Here is a 20,729-nt window from a genome sequence, read left to right on the forward strand (position 1 = left end):
TAGGGAGGAGAGATCATAGAGGTGGGTTCAACAGACAAGGAGTAAGTTAGTTTTGGCTGACTTTTGTGTTCAGGGAAATGTTAGATGCATTTAAAGGGCTAAATAAAGACATCTGGGATATATTGAAGTTATAAATCTCTTTTAGTTTCTTATGTTATTACCAGCTCAAATGTTAGGAATCATTTTTAAATGTGTTCTATTTAAAGTCCAGAAAAGATGATTTCGTAACTCTCCACTTTCTTAAACTCAGTAGCCACATTTGATAGGTTGGCAGTTGCTAGCTATTAGATGCTAAGTAAATAAAGACCAGTACTAATTTACACATAATTTTGTAATTATTGTCATTTATATATTGTTGCAAACCCTGGGAAAAAATTTCACTACTAAAGAAGTATATAGGAATTTACATACATAATTTGATTTCCTGTTAACTATTTTAGAAAAATCACCAGCCTTACAGATATTAAGAAAAGACATCTTGAAAGTTATAGGAAATTAGAAGGGAAAAAGTTTTCATTGGGTGTTCAGTCAGTTTAAAACAAATGAAAACTTGTCACACCAGTCAGTCAGTTTCTGTACTGCAGGAACCTTTTTCTTGATAGGGGAAAATTGTTTCTGGTCCCTGGAAAAACAAGAGAGGATTCTTGCCACGGCAGACTAATTATTACTTATCTTATCCCTCAAAAAACAGTTGTAGAATTGGGAAAAAATGTGTGAACAAGCCGCACAGGAAAGCACAGAGGTGAGCTCAGTGATTCCCCCAGCTTTATGTCTGGAGACGCTCTTGCTGCCTCAGGAAGGTAGAGCCCGGGCAGAGCAGCGGTCTTGCTGCACTAAGAAGGAGAAATTTAAGTCTGGGTGTTTGAAGCAGTTGGAGTTTGCAGGAGATGTTATTTAATAAGGATACTACGTGCATATGTTTGAGGGGGACTGGAGGGGGAGCACCAGATACCTGTGTGGTAATTTACCGTCAGTCCTTTCCCAAGAGTTATGCTATTCATGCACAGGGTCTGCATGCAGGTGGGTTGGAAGCACTGCCACAGTGCCAAAAGTTAAATGGAGAAGCTGGAGTTCTGGTCTAACCAGAGTGGAGAGACCTTGCTGAGTACCATGGGCACTCAGTTAATTCTTCCTTAAGATAAGGACAAGGTCCTGATGCAGTGCTGTTCAACAGAACATTCAACAGTAGTGGAAATGTTTTCTGCATTGTTCAGTATGGTAGCCATGAACACATGTGGTTCTTGAGCACTTGAAATGTGACTAAGGCAAAAGAATAATGTATTTTAAACTTTAATTTTAGTTAATATACAGTTAAATTTTAATAGCCACATGTTTCCTGTGGCTAGCATATCAGAAAGAACAGCTCTAGAGTAAGGGTCAGGCCCTAGGATTAACTTTAAAACTGGAATACACCTACTCAAATAAATTATAAAACTAAGTCTGATAGGTCCAAAGGAATCCAGCAATAACTTTAGCTGTCTATTAGAGGAAAAGTCCCAACTCTGAAGAAAGACAGCATATTTAGGCACCTTACAGTGAGCCATCCACAATGTCTAGTGTATAATTGAAGATCCTATAAGCAGGAAAATGTGACCCACAATCCAGAAAAAGTGTCGTCCATGGAAACAAATCTTGACATAATTCAATATGTCAGAAACTGCAGAAATGTACTTTAAAGTAGCCATGCTAAGTTCCTTCAAAGACTTCAAGGAAAGATGATCCTAATGAGTGAACTGATGGGAAAATATGAACAAGAAAACTAAAACTCTAGAAAAAACCTAACTGTAAAACTGAAATTGTGATATATGAATTGGAAAGTTCAGTGGACAAACTTAGCAATGTAGAGACTGTACAATAAAAGATAAATGAACTTGAAGACAGATCAATAGGAATTATTTGACCTGAAGAGAAGAAAAAAATGAAAATAAAAGAACACAACCTCAGTGATCTGTGGAACAATATCAGGCAGTCTAACAAGTGTGCGACTGGAGTTCCTGAATAAGATAGAAAAAATGAGGCAGAATAAATATTTGAAAAAATAATGCCTGAAAGCTTTTCAAATTTGGTAAAAACAAGCTTGTAGATAAGAACGTCAGTGAACACCAGGAAGAATAAAGACAAAGAAAATCCCACCTAGGCTCATCAGAGTCAAACTAATGAAAACCAGGTACACAGAGAAAATCTTGAGAGCAGCCAATGGGATGGAGACAGATAGATACTGGAACATTTCTGTGATTGATGGCTGACTTCTCATCAGAAACAATGGAAGTGAGAAGACAGTGGCCAAAATCTTTGAAGGAGTAAAATGAAAAAGAGAAACAACTGTCAACCTAAAGTTGTATATATAATGAAAATGTCCTTCAAAAATTAAGATGAAGTAAAACTATTTTAGATAAATGAAAGCTGAGAAAACGGAACTCTAGTAGATGTGTATTACCTAAACACAGTGCTGAAGTGAGTTCTTTAACTCGAGGTAAATGACACCAAATAGAAAGTTTAATCCACAGGAATGAGTGAAGAGCCCCGAAAGTGGGAAATAGTTTGGTAAATATAAAAGCTGTTCCTTTGTATTCTCTTACTTTCTTAGATATGCAACAGATTGTTCCAAATAGAAGAGATGTAAAATATATGACAAGAAAGAGCAGGGTAAATGGAATTTTTCTGTTGGTTCTTACATTTTAAATAAAGTGGTAAAGCATTATTCTAAGAATATTATAATAAATTGAGGACATATGTTTTAATTTTTGGAAAAATCACAAGAAAGTATAAACTATCATGGCTGAAAAAGCAATATAAGAATTAAAATGGAATACTAGAAGTATATTCAGTTAACCCAAAGAAGGTAGGAAAGGAGGGAGACAACAACAGATGAAACAATTAAATAACAAAATAGTAATAACCCAATCCTATAAATAATTACATTAGGAGAAAATAGTACTCCCAATTAAAGGTAAATACTTTGACACATTAAAGGCAGTAAAAGGTCAGAATTCAATTTTATACAAATTGTGAGAAATCTACTTGAAATAATAAGACACAGATAAGTTGAAAGTAAAGGGATTGGAAAGGTATAATATGTGAGCTGTAAGCATAAAAAAGGTGTTGTGGCTTTATTAACATTAAACAAAGTCGGCTTAAAAGCGTATTATTACCAGAGGTAAAGAGGGACATTTCATCAAGAAGACATAACAATGTTAAATGTTTGTATACGTAATAGCGTCTTCAAAATACAGGAAACAGGAAGTGACAAAAATGAAGTGAGGAATACACTATCCAGCAATCCTAGTTGAGATATAAACCTGTTATCTCTGTAATTGGTAGAAGATCTAGACAAAATCATTACCATTGTGGAAGGCTTGACTTCCCATTCTCTTTGACTTAACTGAGTAAAACACGTGGAGAAGAATACCCATTCTCCTCAGTTTCACATGGAGCAATAAAAAAGACTATATGCTAGACCTGAAGAAATGTCACAGTAAATTTGAAAAGATTGAAATCATGAGTATATTTTTTGTTCACAAGGGAACTAAATGAGAAGTTAAGAATTAGATATCTAGAATATCCCTAAATATTTGGAAATTAAACAGTACCCTTTTAAATAATCCAAGGGTCAATGTAAGTAGAGAAAGGGGAATTAGAAAAATATTACAAATTTAAGATTATGAGGTAAAACGTATCAAAATTTGTGAGATATAGCTAAAGTGGTACTTCTAGAGAAATATACATAGTTTTAAATGTTTATATTAGGAATAAGAAACACCAAAAATCAATGATTTAAGCTTCCGTCTTAAGGAAAAGATAAGCAAACTAAACACAAAATAAGTAGAACAACAAAATATAAAGAGCAGAAATAAATGAAATAGAAAACAGGAACAATAGAGAAAAATAATAAGCCAAAAGTGGGTTCTTTATGAAGATTAATTAGATTTACAATCCCTAATAAAACTGAACAAGAAAAGAAAACACAAACTACCAATATTCAGAAATGAATGAAATGATATGAGTACAAAACCTACGTTCATTAAATGATAACAATAATATGGACAACCTCATGCTAGTGAATTTGATAAGTTAGATGAAATGGACAGGTTTGTTAAGAAACAGTTTACCACAACTATTTAGATTTTCTATTTCTTGTGTAAGTTTTGAAAGGTTGTATTTTAAATACCCATTTCATCTAGCTTATGAGACTTAAAAAAAATTGGCAAACCAATTTTTAAGATGTTATGAAAGTATAAACGACATAGAATACTCAAAGAATTCTTGTGAAAGAGTGAAAATGGGGCACTCATGCTACCTGATTTCAAGATTTACTCTAAAACTTATAATAATCAAGACTGTGCCTTGGGCGTACACAAATCAGGGGAACAGTGTACAGAGCCTAGAAATAGATCTATTGATGTATAGTCAATTTTTTTTTACATTTTTAGTAGCTTTATTGCGATTCACATGCTTTTCACATATTTGAGTGTACAGTTCAGTATTTTTTATTCCCAGAGTTGTGCATTCCCACAATTTTAGAATATTTTTGTCATCTCCAAAAGAAACTCTGTTCCCCTTGTTAGTCACTCCCATTCATTCCTCTCAAAATACCCGTCCACCAGCCCTACGCAACCACCAGTCTACTGTCTACAGATTTGCCTATTCTGGACATTTTATGTAATGGAATCATATAATATGTGGCCTTTTGTGATGACTTTTACTTTGCATAATGTATTTGAAGTTCATATGGTAGCATGTATTAGTACTTTTATTTATAATTAATCCTTTTTAAATTGCCAAATAATAATTTTATGGATATACCACATTTTGTTTATTCAATCATCAGTTGATGGACATCTGAGTTGTTTCTACTTTGTGTTTGAGTAAAGCTGCTATGAACATTTGTTTACAAGTTTTTGTGTGGACGTATATTTTTATTTCTCTTGGATATATACCTATGAGTGGAATTTCTAGGTCATATGGTAACTCTGTTTTTAACATTTTGATGAACTACCATATTTGTCTTTCTGTGACTGGCTTATTTTACTAAGTATAATGTCCTCAATGTCGTAGATGGTGTCAGAATTTCCTTCCTTTTTGAGGCTCAATAGTCTTCCGTTGTGAGTATCTACCACATTGTGTTTTATCTATTCATTCATTCACACTCGGGTTGCCTCTACCTTTTGACTATTGTGAATAATGCTACTGTGAACATGGATGCATAAATATATCTTAAGACCCTGCTTTCAGTTCTTTTGTGTAAATACTCAGAAGTGAAATTGCTGAATCATGGTAATTCTATTTTTAGTTTTGAGAAACTGCCATACTGTTAACCATAGCATCTGCAACATTTTACGTTCCCACCAACAGTGCACAAGACTTTCAGTTTCTCCACATCCTCACCAACGCTTGTTATTTTCTGTTTTTTGTTTGTTTGATAATAGCCATCCTAATGGGTGTGAGGTAGGTGTCTCATTGTGGCTTTGATTTGCATTTCTGTGATGACTGTGAACATCTTTTGTATGTTTATTGGCCATTTGTATTCCTTCTTTGGGGAAATGTCTATTCAAGATCTTTGCCCATTTTTTAATCAGGGTTTTTTGTTACTGTTTTGAGTTGCAGGAGTTCTTTATATATTCTAGATATTAGCCCCTTTACATATATATGATTTACAGATATTTTCATTCATTCCATGATGCCTTTTCAGTCTGTTGATTGTGTTCTTTGATACACAAAAGTTTTTTATTTTGATGTAGTCAGGTTTATCTATTTTGACTTTTGTTGCCTGTGCTTTTGGTGCCATATCCAAGAAGTCATTTCCAAATCAAGTGTCATGAAGTGTTTCCCTTATATTTTTTTCTAAGAGCTGTATAGTTTTAACTTTTACTTTTATTTATCTTCAGTCCATTTTGAGTTAATGTTTGTAGATGGTTTCCTGATCCATTTTGAGTTAATTTTTGTTTACAGTGTTAAGGGTCCAATTTCATTATTTTGCATGTGAATATCCAGTTTTCCCAGCACTGTTTCTTGAAAAGACTGTCCTTGCCTCCACTGAGTGGTCTTGGCACGTTTGTGAAAAATTATTTGACCATATATACAAGGGTTTGTTTCTGGGCTTTCTATTCTGTTCCATTGGTCTACATGTCTGTCTTTATGCCAGCATGACACGTTTTGATTATTGTAGCTTTATGATAAGTTTTGAAATCAGAGAGTGTAAAACCTCCTTACTGTTGCTGTATCTTGGTGAATTAACCCTTTTATCATTATGTAATGTCCTTTTTTTGTCTTTTGTAACAGTTTTGTCTTTTGTTACGGTCTGTTTTGCCTGATATTAGTATAACCAGCCCAGCTCTCTTTTGGGCTCTGTCTTGTTTGCATGGAGTATCTTTTTCTGTTCTTTCATTTTCAACTTATAGATGTCCTTAGATCTAAAGTGACTCTCTGATAGACAGCATATAGTTGGATCCTGTGTTTTTAATCCATTCTGCCAATGTATGTCTTTTGATTGAGGAATTTAGTCCGGTAACATTTAAAGTAATTACTGATAGAGAAGGACCTTCTATTGCCATTTTGTTCATTTTTTCTGTTCATCTTATAGCTTCTTTGTCCCTCGTTTCCTCTCTTACTGCCTTCCTTTGTCTTCAGTTGATTTTTTATAGTGATATGCATTGATCCCCTTCTCATTTCTTTTTGTGTATATTCTGTAGATATTTTATTTGTGGTTGCCATGAAGAGTACATAAAATATCCTAAAAGTTATAACAATCTATTGTAAATTGATAACTTCCATCACATAAAAAAAACTATACTTCTGTACAGCTCTGCCTCCCTGTTTTATGTTATTGTCACAAATGACATGTTTATATATTCTGTACTCACATAGCTTTATAATTATTTTATGCTTTTGTCTTTAAATCCTGTAAAAGAATGTAAGGTAGGGTTACAAACCAAAATTACAGTAATACAGATTTTTATATTTGACTTTACTGGAGAACTTTAAATTTTTATATGGCTTTGAGTTACTGTCTAGTGTTCTTTCATTTCAACTTGAAGGACTTCCTGTAGCCTTTCTTGTTGGGCAAGTTTAATGTTAATGAACTCATTCAGTTTTTGTTTATCTGAGAATGTCTTAATTCCACCCTCATTTTTGAAGGACATTTTTGCCAGATATAGAATTCTCATTCAACAGGGTATTGTTTTTTGTTTGTTTGTTTTCCCATTCAGCAGTTTAAATATATCATCCCACTGCTTTCTGGCCTGCCAGGTTTCTCCTGAGAAATTCGCTGATAATCATATTGAGGATCCCTTGAACATGAAGAATTGCTTTTCTCTTGCTGCTTTCAAGATTCTGTCTTTGACTTTGAACAGTCTGATTATAATGTATCTTGGTGTGGGTCTCTTTAGATTTATTCTACTTGCAATAAATCCAAGTGTGTTGAGTTTTTTGCATTCTTATTTCCTATGTTTCCTGAAATTTGGGAAGTTTTCAGACATTATTTCTTCAAATAAGCCGTCCTCCCCCTTTCTCTCTCTTTACTTTCTTTGAATCCCGTAATGTATATATTGGTCCACTTGATGGAACCCTAAATCCCTTAGGTTCTATTCACTTTTTTTTAATTATTTTTTCTTTTTACTCCTCAGACACAATAATTTCAAACTATCTTTATTACCTTTATTCACGTTCACTGATTCTTTCTTCTGCCTGTTGGAGTCTGCTGTTGAAACCCCTCTCGTGAATTCTTCAATTCAAGTATTGTGTTTTTTCAGCCCCAGAATTTCTGTTTGGTTCTTTTTTAAAAATAATTCTCTTATGTTATTGATATCCTCATTTTTGTTCATATATCATTTTATGATACTGTTTAGTTTTCTGTTCATGTTCTCCTTTAGCTCATTGAGCATACTTAAGACAGCGGTTTAAAGTTTTTGTCCATTAAGTTGGAGATCTGTGTTTCTTTAAGGTTCGTTTCTCGGTATTTATTTTGTTCTTTCAAATAGACCATGTTTCCCTATTTCTTTGTATGCCTTCTGATTTTTTGTTGAAAATCAGACATTTGAAGAAATAGCCACACCTCCCGTTTTGTGGACTGGCTCTGTGCAGGAGAATACTTTCAGTAATCAGCCTGATGAGATGATTCAAGGTCTTCTTGGGCCTTTTCTGGAGATAAGTCTCCCCTAGGCCTGTGTGTGCTTTTTTCCCAATTTTTCTGTATGCTTGGCTGTTTTTAAATGTCTTCATTTCCCTTAGAGTCTCACACTTGCTGCTTTGCAGGATCTTGGATATCTGTTGTAGTCCTCTGCTAATAATGTCTTGACTGTGGACACCTGTGGCTCTATGGTTCTGTAGTTCCCGCTTGCTGTGTGTTCACTACAGCTTTCAGCAACCTCCAACCTGATATCCAAACCATGCTGTCATCCCCATCAGTACTCTAAGTCAGACAAGGCAGAAACAAGTCCCTTGGGCAGCTCCTAGACAAGCTAGAATGTTGGAAACAAGACCCTCTCTTGTTTCATTAATGGAAGAATCTTTGTCTTACTACTTTTTTTTTTCCTTCTATGGCCCCACTTGCATTATTGTTTTGCTGCTCTATCGCAAGCTTTTAGAGATTTAGACTTATGCTTCTTAATTGGGAGTCAATTGAAAGGCATATCATTAAATAGTCCTTGTTTACATTTATGATCTTTCAGGAAACATAAGTAATACTATTATTTTGTGTATTTCTATATTTTAAAAATTAGTTTTCATATACTTTTTTCAGATTTTATATTCTTAGCTGTATTTATGTCTATAGGCATATGATTGCCTAAATATTGTTTAGTGGCATATGCCTTTAACTTTAGAAGGAAGTTAGTATGGAAAAAATAAGATTTCTTTAAAGGAAATTCACATGGTTTATTTAGTAAACGTGCGTTAGGTAGCTTCAGTGAGCCAGGTCCTAGGTTCAGCCCTGGGATCGTAGGTGGATGTGAGGGAGAAGGCCAAGTGGACGGTTGCCATGAGCACATACAGGAAGGGCAGTGAATCCAGAGAAGCAAGGAGGCCATCGTATTCCTCCCGAGGGCTTCCCAGTGAAAAGATGGGGTCTGGTCCTGTGTAAATAAATCAGACACGTGTAAACACTTCTGCAAAAGCGTGAAAGTTATAAGGAATGTTCATGTTTTGAGAACTGTGGATAATTTAGCATGTCTGAACTACAAAGTGTGCAGTTGGGGAGGAAAGAGAAAATATGAAATAGGTCTGGTTCATGAAAAGCCACTGTCATTCTCCAAAACTTGGTTTTAATTCTGTAAGCAATGCAAGAGCCAATAAAGGCTATCCAGATAGAGCAGGTAGGAGTTAGTGTGATCAGTCAGAGCTGTGTTTTAGAAATAGCTCTTGGGAATATTTATTAGCTCTGAGATGCAGCCTGAAAACACGTGCACATAGATAAACAGGTTCTTTTTTTAAGCTCCCCTGTTGATTTTGATTTGCAGCCAGCTTTGGGAACTACTAGAATAGAGGATAATTTGGAAAGGCTGGAGACTGGAGGCATGACTCTTGCCAGTTAGTGAGAAACTTAGAAGCTGAATAAATGGTATGACAGTGTGGATAGAGAATAAAGCATGTTGAAGGAATAGGACTTCGTCCAATTTTAGGATAAAGATGGGAGCGAGCTTAAGATAATTTTCAAGTTTAGCAGGGATGACTGAATAAATTCCATTTATAAGGAGGGAATACAGTAAAACCATAATAGATATTTAATACTACCCATGTTTTAGGGACCTTGCTGACTCTTTAGCAGTGGATAGACACACTGGACTCTACTGTCTTAAAGTTTGCAGTTTATACAAAGGAGAAATAGATATTTTTGACATTCTCATGTGAACATCTGATGATTTCAATTTTATACAAAGTGTGTGTGTTTTGTGCATGCATAAATATATATGTTAATATACTAATATGGGTATATAAGTGTATATATGTGTAAAATATATATAAATACGCAAACACATATGTGGCTTTTTTAAGAACTTAGTCTGAAAGAAAACACTTTCAATGGTGGTAAAAGAATAGCTTTTTTTTTGTTTTATACTCCTAAAAAGAGCATTATGATTTTAGATACTGTGTTATCCTTAGAATTTGCAATTAAAAAGTAAGAAATAATTGCCTAAGTGGTTTTCATTAATTTTGTGTAGACTTTGTTCAGTATGAATGAACTGAGTTAAAAGGTGATAATTCTATATACTAGCTAGTCCATATTCCATTCTGATCTACGTTGAGTATTTTCTTATATCAGCTCAATGTACTACTTAAAAAATTATCTGTATCTCTAGTTGTTCAAAGTTCACATTTTAAAATGTCATCATCAACTTTTTCTGTAGTTCTAGTTCTTTCCATTCCTTTTGTTATTGTACATATATGGGCACACTAAATTTTGTTGATAAACTGAGTTATACTGCCTGAATTTGAATTTTACTTCTTTTTAGTTGCATGGCTTTGAAGAAGTTATTTATTACTCTCTGCCTCTGAAGTTATTTATCCTTCTCTGCAAAATGGAATAATAGTATCTAACTCATAGGGTCCACATGAAGATTTACTGATTTAATACACGTAAAGTGTTTAGAAGAGCGCCTGCCACATACTAATTTCTCACTAAGAGTTGATTGGCCGTCATTAATAATATATGCGTTACCCTTTATTCTGAAATAGAGATGCAAACCACAGTTTTTCAAATGAACTGCTTTTTATGAGTACAGATAACTTAATGTTAAACAGTATTACAAAAATATTTTAATAGCATAGCATACTAAATAAATACCTGTATACATGTTGATACCTTTTTAAATAATTACTAATCCTTTTACTTTGTGATTTTAAATGTTTCTTTAATCTCTTTGGACTAGTTTAATAGTTTAAAATGAGTGTAAATTACTGTATTTGTTATTAAAATGTTAGTTATTTACTTTTGTATGGTGTTTTTGAAATGTTTATATGAAGGATACATATATTTAAATATGTAGAAACACGTCATTGCCTAGCATGTTGCCTGATGGATGCTCAATGAATATTTACTGAATAATTTATATATTATATGTATTATGTAGAGAGAGATATATAATAAGTATATAAAATATAAAAAACCATAAATTATTCAGTAAACATATATATATACACACACGTATATCAGCTGCAGCATATGTGGTTTCAGAGACTCGGTCACATAATTATTGTTTTTCTTTTTTAATCTTTGGTATTTTTAAACCTGTGAGTGTTGTATAAATATTCGTTTAAACCAAGTTGTTGATATTCTGCCAGGGCTTTGAAGAAACAAGTTAACTTTTTGAATTTGAAATCTCTTTATTCCACGTTATTGTAATGTGAGAAAAGCATTCAAGTTATTATTTTTAAATCTAAAATACAGTGATTTGAAAAATTCTTCTAAATGAAGAGGAATAAAAACTTATTTATATAATGCTAAGGGCTTCCAAACATCTGCAGTTCGGAGTACATGATTCACGTTGACACCAAAGTTCCGTCTCTGTTTTGACTGGAAGAGTCTGGTATTATTTTTTGTCTGCAAAGGAAAGGGTTGTATAGCATCCAAGTGGGAAGATGTTTGATTGTAATGCAATCAGAATGATTTGTGACCGAAGGCAGATTGTACAGGAGGAGACCCAGCAGCTGTTAAAAATTTAGACGATCTTAGAGAACTTTTTGTTAAAAACTTAAGGCGTGATAACCTTTCAGAAAGTAAACATGAAGTAAAACAGAATCATACCAATGTATTTCTGCTTGATATAATTCTTCAGAATTCACGATAATGAGTAGAAGGAAATTACTGGTGAAAACAGATCTTGTAGTAGATAGGGGCCAAATTAATTTTATAAAAATTTGCCATCGATTTTTGTGTTTTATATGTTTAGTTCACTCACATTGTAGAGTTAGTTTTGTTTGTTTACAGAGGCACATTTAATCCTTTTCTTCTTATCAGTGAGCTTAGAGAGCATAGGATCATGAACCCCTGTGGTATTTCACCCTGCTACAATCATCCATCTTCTTAATCTATATCCCCCACTCAATTACTTCTTCTCATACTATTTTGAAGGAAATCCCTGACATAATATCCTTTTTTATCTACAACTTTTATTGTTTATCTCTAAAAGATAAGGACTACTGTTTAAAACGTAACCACAGTACCATTATCACACCGAAAATATTGTGAAACATCTGATTAGTTTTCAAATTCCAGTGATTTCATAAATATAACTTTTCCTCTGTGTTTTGAATCTGTGTCTCAATAAGAATCACACATTGCAAACGATTGAATTGACTCTAAACACTTTTTAAAATTTATAGATTCCCTTTCTATCTCTTTTTCCCCTTGGGATTTACTTTTTAAACAAACTGAGTCAATTTTCTTGCAGAGTTTCCCGGTTTATTCATTGCATCCCTATAGTGTCATTTAATGTTTCTCTGTTCTATAAGAATTGTGTTTGATGAGATTCAGATGAGTTTTTATTAGCAGGACTACTTCACAGGTGGTTTTTGTGTTTCATCTGGAAACACATGTCAGGCTGTGAAAGAACTGTGTTGTTAGCAGATCTCAATGCCTACGTCTCTTAGTATATTAATGATTTCAAAATCATGATATTCCTACATTCCCCTTTTTCTTTATTAGCTTGAATATTTCTATAGTCATATTTTCATCATTTGATTACCTAGCGTTAAAGTTTATATAAGAAAGGGTGGATGAATTCTTGGCTTACTAGTATTTGCCAACAATGACAATTAGTTTTAAAAATTTTTAGTATCATTATAAGCTCAATAATTTAAACATATTTTATGTTTTCATATTCTGCAGTTGCTGTCCTTATTGATGTTCAAATTGTCTTTAGCTAGTGGGGAGCTTTTCGAGTTGGCGTCTGAGTCCTTTTTGAGTCCCTTTTTAGTTCCTCAGTTTTGAGAGTTAACACAAAACTTCTGCCAAGAACAGGTGTTCCTGGGTTGTATTGTACATTTCTTGTCCCAGACCGAGATACAGCTGTGTATCCATGGAGTCCTTTATTTGGTAAGAAATGGGACTTGGAACCCACAGACTAAGTGCTAGGAGTACTCAGTGCTACTGGATTTCCTGTTGTTTCTAGCTTTTTTCAACGGGCAGAACTAGGAAATACACAAACACACACGTATTTTTTAATATATTTTTTAAAGATAAAACTCTTTATATTTTCATACTGATACTTCCAATTCAAATTCTGACCTAACGGGTTTTTACTTATTTTATCTTTCATCTGTATCTTTTGTCTCTTTTGGTGAGAATCCTAGTTCTCAAGGACACTGTGGCCATATACAGATAGCATTTACTTAAGTTCAATTTGAGTATTAAAAATTTTTTTAACTAAAAAAGGTGTAATGAAACTACTAGGTCTTAATTCATGCATTAGAATTTTTAAGAACATTCATATTTGGCAGAATATGAACAGGGAAGATACTATGTTATTTTTAATTGTGTCAGTTCAAAATGAAGCTGTCTAAAATCATAGAAGAAATTATATGTTCCTTGACTTAGGGACATACATCTTCTCTAGCATTTTTTTGTTTCTTTTCCTTCATTAAAGTGGGGAGGATCATTAAACACCTGAAAGTGTAGCCCTTTAGGACACTCGCCACTTTGGGTGGTCCCTGAGCCTTGTCTTCTATGCCTCTTGTACTGCATGGCCATGAAAACTGAGCCCAAGTATAGAAGGTAGATAATGCCCTCAGCACAAAAGTAGCTTTATTGTTCTTAAACTATTCTTATTTCATATAAAAATTGACCTGGGAGTACCCTTCTCCCCTCATGTTTTCAAAAAGAATGAAAGAGAAAGTCTGTAAGGAGTAAAAATTAAAAGGAAACCTAAGGGGTTACAAATGTGCTAGTTAACTGGGGCTATAAAAGCAGATCAAGATCCCAACAGAAGGACGTTGGATTGTGTTGCCCTCCCAAGGAGCGATGATAGGACTGCCCGAAGTGGGAACTGAGTGGAGACCGTTACACATATACCCAGAACCAAAGAAAGAGCACCTCTTTAGTGTAAGGGAATCTAGAAAAAATAGACAACTCACTGGCTCAGGAAAGCGACAGGGAAGTTTGTTTCTGGTCACGACTGAGCAAAAGGAGAAAGAATTATCCTGAGAAATTGAACAGCTAGACCCACTCCATGTGGGAGTATGGACACCAAATTCCATAACCATCATGGTGAGAACCCACAAACTAAGACATTAACATAAAAGCCTGTCCTGGATGAGTAAAAACTTTGGGTCACCCAGCAGAAACAAATGCAAAAGCAGTCTAACAGTTCTTCCCCACACAGGTTAATACAGAACTTCTGGCAGAGGAGGATTCTCTACCTTTCTACACACCACATGAGAAAAAAGCCCACCATGAAGGATAATTTAAAAAATTAGGCCATCAACAATTTGATATAATAGGGAAACATGAAAGAATATAAAATATGTGTATTTAAACAGGGAAATCATTAAATAGACATATAAAAAAGAGCACTACAGGGGCTAGCCAGGTGGCACAGCAGTGAAGGTCACACGTTCTGCTTCCGTGGCCCAGGGTTCGCTGGTTCGGATCCCGGGTGCAGACCTACACACTGCCCATCAAGCCATGCTGTGGCAGGCATCCCACGTATAAATCAGAGGAAGATGGGTACAGATGTTAGCTCAGGGCCAGTCTTCCTCAGCAAAAAGAGGATTGGCAGCAGATGTTAGCTCATGGCTAATCTTTCTCAAAAAGAAAAAAAACTACAAACAAAAAGATGGACAGAATTGAAATAGAATACAAGAAAACATCTAGTCACTGAAATTAAAAGGCACGTGAACAGAGGAAGAGTAGACACAGCTGAAGATAGACTCGAGAGTCACTAATGATAGATGCTCAGATTTACCCCCATAGACAGAAATTTAAAATATGAAATAGAGATTAAAAGACATGAAAGAAAAAAAGAATAGATCTATATAAGACTAATATGAGTTTCAAAATGAAAGCTAGGTAGCACTCCAAGAGATAATAGCCGTGAATATTCCAGATTGGAGAATCACAAAAAGTATCTAGGTTAAATCCACCGCTTGTCGCTGTAGAACTGTACAGCTCGAAAGGCGCTGCAGAGGATGTTAAAGCAGCCTTGGAGAGGAGACAGATTAACCTCCGCAGGAATGATTGCTAGACTAATAGTGACTTCACATTAGCAACAATAGCTGCCAGGCTGCGATGGAGTAGCATGTTCAGAGTGCCGGGGAGTAGCTTTCACCATAGCGGTGAGATCCAGGAAAGAGTGTGAGGCAGAATGGATCACTGAAAGACCTCGGAAAAGCTGTGCGTCGGAAAATGGGAACTTGGACCCAGAAGCAAAGCTGAGATGGCTTGGTGGGGGCTATATAGCAGTTCTTGAAAGAGCAGATAATTTTACATACACTGTTTCAGAGAATAAAGTGACAAACCTTTTTATGAGGCTAATCCAACCTTGATAACAAAACTGAAAACGATAGTCCAAGAAAGGAACATTACATGTCGGTTTCACTTAGGAACATACCAGCAATCTGATGGAAAGCATTTGTACACCAAATTAAGGTAGCTATTTTTCCTACGCACGTATACATCTACAAATGAATGTAACCAATGTGATGATCAGTTATGGCTCATCAGTGATCAAATAGTTATTATGCATTAGAAAATTGAGATAAACTAATCATATTAATACAACACATATGGAAAAAGCATTCAGTAAAATTAAACACATCCTGTAAATTTTTATGGAAGGGAAGTGGGACCTTTTAGCAAACTAGGAAATAAAAAATAATGTCCTTAATGTGATTAAGGAATCTACCAAAATGCATGTTAATGATTATATGGCGGAAACATTCCTTGTAAGCTCAGGAACAAGAGGACAAGAATGACCACCACTGAAAGGAAGTTTTTTTGTCAGTATCTTCTAAAATATATTCAGAGTCTGACTACAGCTCCGCTGCTGCCATCCTAGCCTGAGCCACCTCATCTCTCCTGGACTCGCAATAACCTCCCAACCAGACTTCCTGCTTCTTCCCTCGAGTCTTCCCTGGAGTCTATTCTTAACAGAGCAGGAGTGTGAACCCATGTTAATGTAAGACAAATCCTGGTCCTTCTTTCTTCAAAATCCTCCAGCAACTTTCCCTGTCACTCAGACTAAAAGTCATGGTCTCTATAAGGACTTCAGGGCTCTCCAGACTCTCCCAGTGTCTCCCCCTCGCTTCCTTCATTCCTGCCACGTTCTTCCTGTGGTCACTCAGACATGCCAGACAAGCTTCCACATCAGGCCTTTGCTCCTGCTGTTCCTCTGCTTGAACCACTCCCTGCAAAGATCTGAAGATTTACTGCTTTGTCTTCTTAGAGTCTTTATTCAAATATCTTTTTCTCAATTGTGTCTTTCCTATAAAGATTGCAAAAGATTTCCTTATCTACTCTTTTGGTACTCCCTATATTTCTAATCTGTTTTACTCCATAACATTTTCACCTTCTATCATACTGTGTATTTCATTTATGTATTTTATTGTCTCTTTTCCCAACCAGAATGTGAGTTCCATGGGGGCAGGGATTTTTATGGACTTTGTCAAATGCTGTAACCCCCACCATCTGTAACTGTGCTTGGCACAGGATAAGTGCTTAGTGAAGACAGTCATGTGTTGCTTAATGATAGGGATGCATTCTGAGAAATGCATCGTTAGGTGGTTTCGTTGTTGTGCGACCATCACAGAGTGCACTTATACAAACCTGGATGGCATAGCCTACGACACACCTAGGCTATATGGTACTGATCTTATGAGACCACCATCATATTTGTGGTTTGTGGTTGTTAACCAAAATGTCATTATGTGGCGTATTACTGTATTGGTTTAATGAAAATGTACTTTGAAATAGGGGTTCATCGGGGAGAAGGGATGGCAATGAGATTGGGGAATGGAGAAATGTGTTAAAGTTCTAATGCTTTATCTTATAAAAATTTGAAAGAATTATAGCAAATTTGTTTTCATTTGGTAAATATTGGTGATGGGTACAACAGTTTCTGTTATATTGTTCCCTGTCTCTTTCTGTATGTTTTAACTGGCAATTCAAAACTTAAAAATAAACATGTATAGAGACTCAATTGGTGACAATGTGAAGAAAATTTGAGATGTAAATTACAGAACAGGATTTTTATTGACTTTATAAATATTATACAAAATCATAAAGTGACAATAATTAATATAGTGTAGCACTTGGTAATGAAAAAACAGTTAAATCTTTTTACTTCAAAATAAATTTCAAAGTTAGAGTTTAGTAAAGAAAAGAAAGGAAATAACTAGAAGAACTTATACCTGAATAGGCAATTTTGGGAGTATGTTAGAGTCTCCAAGTATAACATCAAATGGAGAAATAATATAGGATTGAGTAAATCTAAAGAAGTCTTAAATATAGTTAAATATAAATCACAAACGTGTATTTAACAAGAGCATTTATCTATGTTTTTATTCAGTTCAAAGTTAGTGTTGGCTCACCGCAGTTTCATTCCAAGGTCAGTGTTAAATTTAAACCTCATGAAGAAAGGAAAATAAATTTACCAGTTATTTCTTGAACAGGAGTGAGTGAATTCTTTTTGTGACTCATGTGGATAGGGAAGAAGTCTCTGTCCTTGGGTCGTTTCTAATTTACTTGAGAACACAAATGCAGGTGGTCAGACAGCTCTGTGACTGTGCTGTCTCACTTTCTCTAGAAAGACCCTGATGGTTCTACGTCCACTCCTTTTCTCTTACATTCTTCCTCTTTCTCCTCTTTCAGCTGATAAAATCATGTCCTCAAAACAAACCCAGCTCGATGTCATCTGCTCCATGAAACGTGCTTTCACCCCATAGCCAAAATTACCTACCCCACCTTTGTAACCTCACAGGTCATATTTACTCATTCCACTTTAGTGCTTAATATGTAAGAATTTTATATTAAGATTGTTGAAAATGTAAAGGATAGTTCTAGTAGAGAATATTGCTACTAGATTGTGATGCTTACTTCTATATCTTACTCATCTTCATGCCTCATAGTTCATTTCTTCACTCAACAGATTTGTATTTTGATTGCGTTTGTGATCAAATATTTTAATTGTTTCAGGCTAAAAAGAGCCATATACAGAGTTTAATATGTAAATCATGTGTCCCCTCCAAATAAAGGCCAAATGATATCATGTCACAAAGGTTTCACTCATAATTTTTAAAAATGTGATAGGAGAATTAAGTTGTCACACGCACATGTTGGAATAGACATGGCAATGTGAAAGGACCTGCCACCGTATCAGTCAGGACTATATCATCTTTGCAGAGCTCAGCTTCAACAAAACTTTATCTGCTAAATTAATATTAACTTTAAAAGACCTGATTTTGTGATTTTTTAATTTAATTTATAAATGTATTTTGGTTCTTTGATTGTATTACATATGCATGAGGCATGTGTACCTAATTTTGTATTTGTATATAATAATATATATAATATACTGTATAATATAATTTAAGTCAATATCAGGAGTCTGGTAAGACTTTTTCTTTTAAAAGGATTTGTATATTACTCAAGGTTAGGAAATGCTGATATAGACTACAGAATATTATAATGGTCAGAGGCAAAAGAAATCAATGTTAGAGTAGGAAGAAACACCCATTTGGATTATGACTGCATCTTGATTGTGTCATAATAATGATTTTTAATTCATTATGACAACTAGCCATTTATCAAATAATCTAGAAGTAACTTTGTCTAGATCTTGAGTCAATATGTGTATTTATTAGTTGTTATTTAAATATCCAAATTTAAAAATAGATATATTAAGGAGTGATTTGTAACTTTTTCCTGAAAGATACACTTAGTACTTAATTCCTTTGCAAATCCTTCATGTATCTACACATGGTCCCGATTTGCAGTGTATCAGCTTATAGCCTGTATAATTATTGTGTAAAATTTTTGATAGATTTATATTAAAATCTTCTATTCAAATGACATGAAGATTTTGCTGATTTTTTTAACATAGATGCTTATTTTAGACCATTTATGCTTTTATTTATAAGTTCTTTTTTACTTATATCCTCATATAGTCCCAGTAGGTCAAATTGTCATTTCACATGTTTGTGTTCACTTGTTTCATTTAAAAAGTAAGGTTTAGTCAAAATAGAAATTTAAAACACTTGTTTCCTTAGTTGTTTCTAAGTCCTGTAGCCCCTCTATGGCTGTTACTTTTTTTCCTACACAACTGTTTCTTTAGATATTTCTAAAAATTTGAAAAATCTCTTAATATATATATATTTATAGTAATTTTTATTTGTTAAAAATTTATCACAGAATATCATATTGTAGTTTATTTAGAACTTATTGTGGTGTTTAGAAGCACGCTTTTATTCAGCCAGCAGATATATAATGAAAAGCATTTGGTTAATGAAGAAAATAATTTTAAATCTAGTTTGGTCTTAATTTTATAAAAAATATGTATTTTTCTAATTCATCTGGTAATATTTAGATTAATGAAAGTCATGCTGAAAATTGCAGTTGAATTGCAGGAGTACTATATTCTTTTGTTCATATTCAACATTACTTTTAACTTACTATTCTTGTTGCACAAGATACCTTGTCTTTTAGAGAATACAGTGGTATTATTTACATTAATTTATGTGGCTTGGTGAAAAAAAAATGCTATAACTCCTTTACTTAATGGGATTCTTCCCCTGTGGCAGTGCAAACGGCTGGAGCAGGAGCTTCATCATCTGAAAGAGCAGAACCAGACTTCAGCAAACAACATGAGACATCTGACTGCTGAAAACAATCAAGAACGTGCTCTGAAGGTAAATCTCCACTCCTTCTTGCAGGCAAATTAAGGTTGTAAGCCCTTGGTGCCAGCTTTCTGGGCTGCACATTTCACTTGTGTACATTTCAGCAGAAGTGAGCTGTGGTGTTTGCCAACAACCCCTTCTTCAAACACGGAGACAGCACCCTTCTGTTATCGCGTTAGTTTATTTCGTGTATGTGTATGTGAAAACAACATATTTTCTGAGTTTTGAGTGGTGGTATATTAATAACTTTCGGTTGATGTTCATTCTGTTTTTGATTTTATAATATATTGTTACCTTTCGTAGTTAATAAAAAGTGACCACACTAAAAGAAAAAAGATGTAAATCATGAGCCTTTTCTTCGCATCACTATTTATTACAACAATGTTTTAAATAACTTATAATATCAGTAACACACCGAACTGACACTCCCTCAAGGGTATGTGAATATGTTTGGGAATTGAAAGATTACTCAAATGTTACTTAGAACAAAAAGAAAAAGAAGATATATTCTACCAGAACTTGAAACAAGTGAAACGTACATTTCATGACAAAAAGTTCTGTTGTGTTGTAATATAGATCCAGTAATCATGAGAAAGAACACTGTTTCAATTCTACTAATTATATTTTTTTCTTAAGATATTTTCCGTTCTCCTTTTTGTCTTTGCCCCAGTTCCTAGCATAGTGCCTGCGACATAATAGTGGTCCCTGCCCTCAGGGTGCTTCCATTCTCATTGATGGTTAAAAGTAAAAACAAAACGTATCGACAGGAAACAGAAAAGATTCATCATTGTTGCTATTGTGCAGTAAAAAAAAAAAGATAGGCTCTCAAGAGGACTGTTTCGTACTTTGTTGTCTTAAGTTCATTTTTTGCTACAGATTACAAAAGAATATCATGTCATTAGCAGTGT

At 34.3% G+C, this 20,729-nt stretch overlaps 1 protein-coding gene across 13 annotated transcripts in view; it reads left to right on the forward strand.

The window, feature by feature from the left end:
* Positions 1 to 20,729, forward strand: part of MIPOL1 (mirror-image polydactyly 1) — a 303,533-nt gene that overhangs the window by 127,920 nt on the left and 154,884 nt on the right. For all 13 annotated transcript variants that reach the window (XM_044765525.2, XM_044765526.2, XM_070504267.1 and 10 more), the window contains one exon: positions 19,726 to 19,833. In XM_044765525.2, coding sequence (XP_044621460.1) covers positions 19,726 to 19,833 — 108 coding nt within the window. The remainder of the gene's footprint in view (positions 1 to 19,725; positions 19,834 to 20,729) is intronic.

The sequence above is a fragment of the Equus asinus genome, chromosome 2, assembly GCF_041296235.1.
Source record: "Equus asinus isolate D_3611 breed Donkey chromosome 2, EquAss-T2T_v2, whole genome shotgun sequence".
Classification (NCBI taxonomy): domain Eukaryota; kingdom Metazoa; phylum Chordata; class Mammalia; order Perissodactyla; family Equidae; genus Equus; species Equus asinus.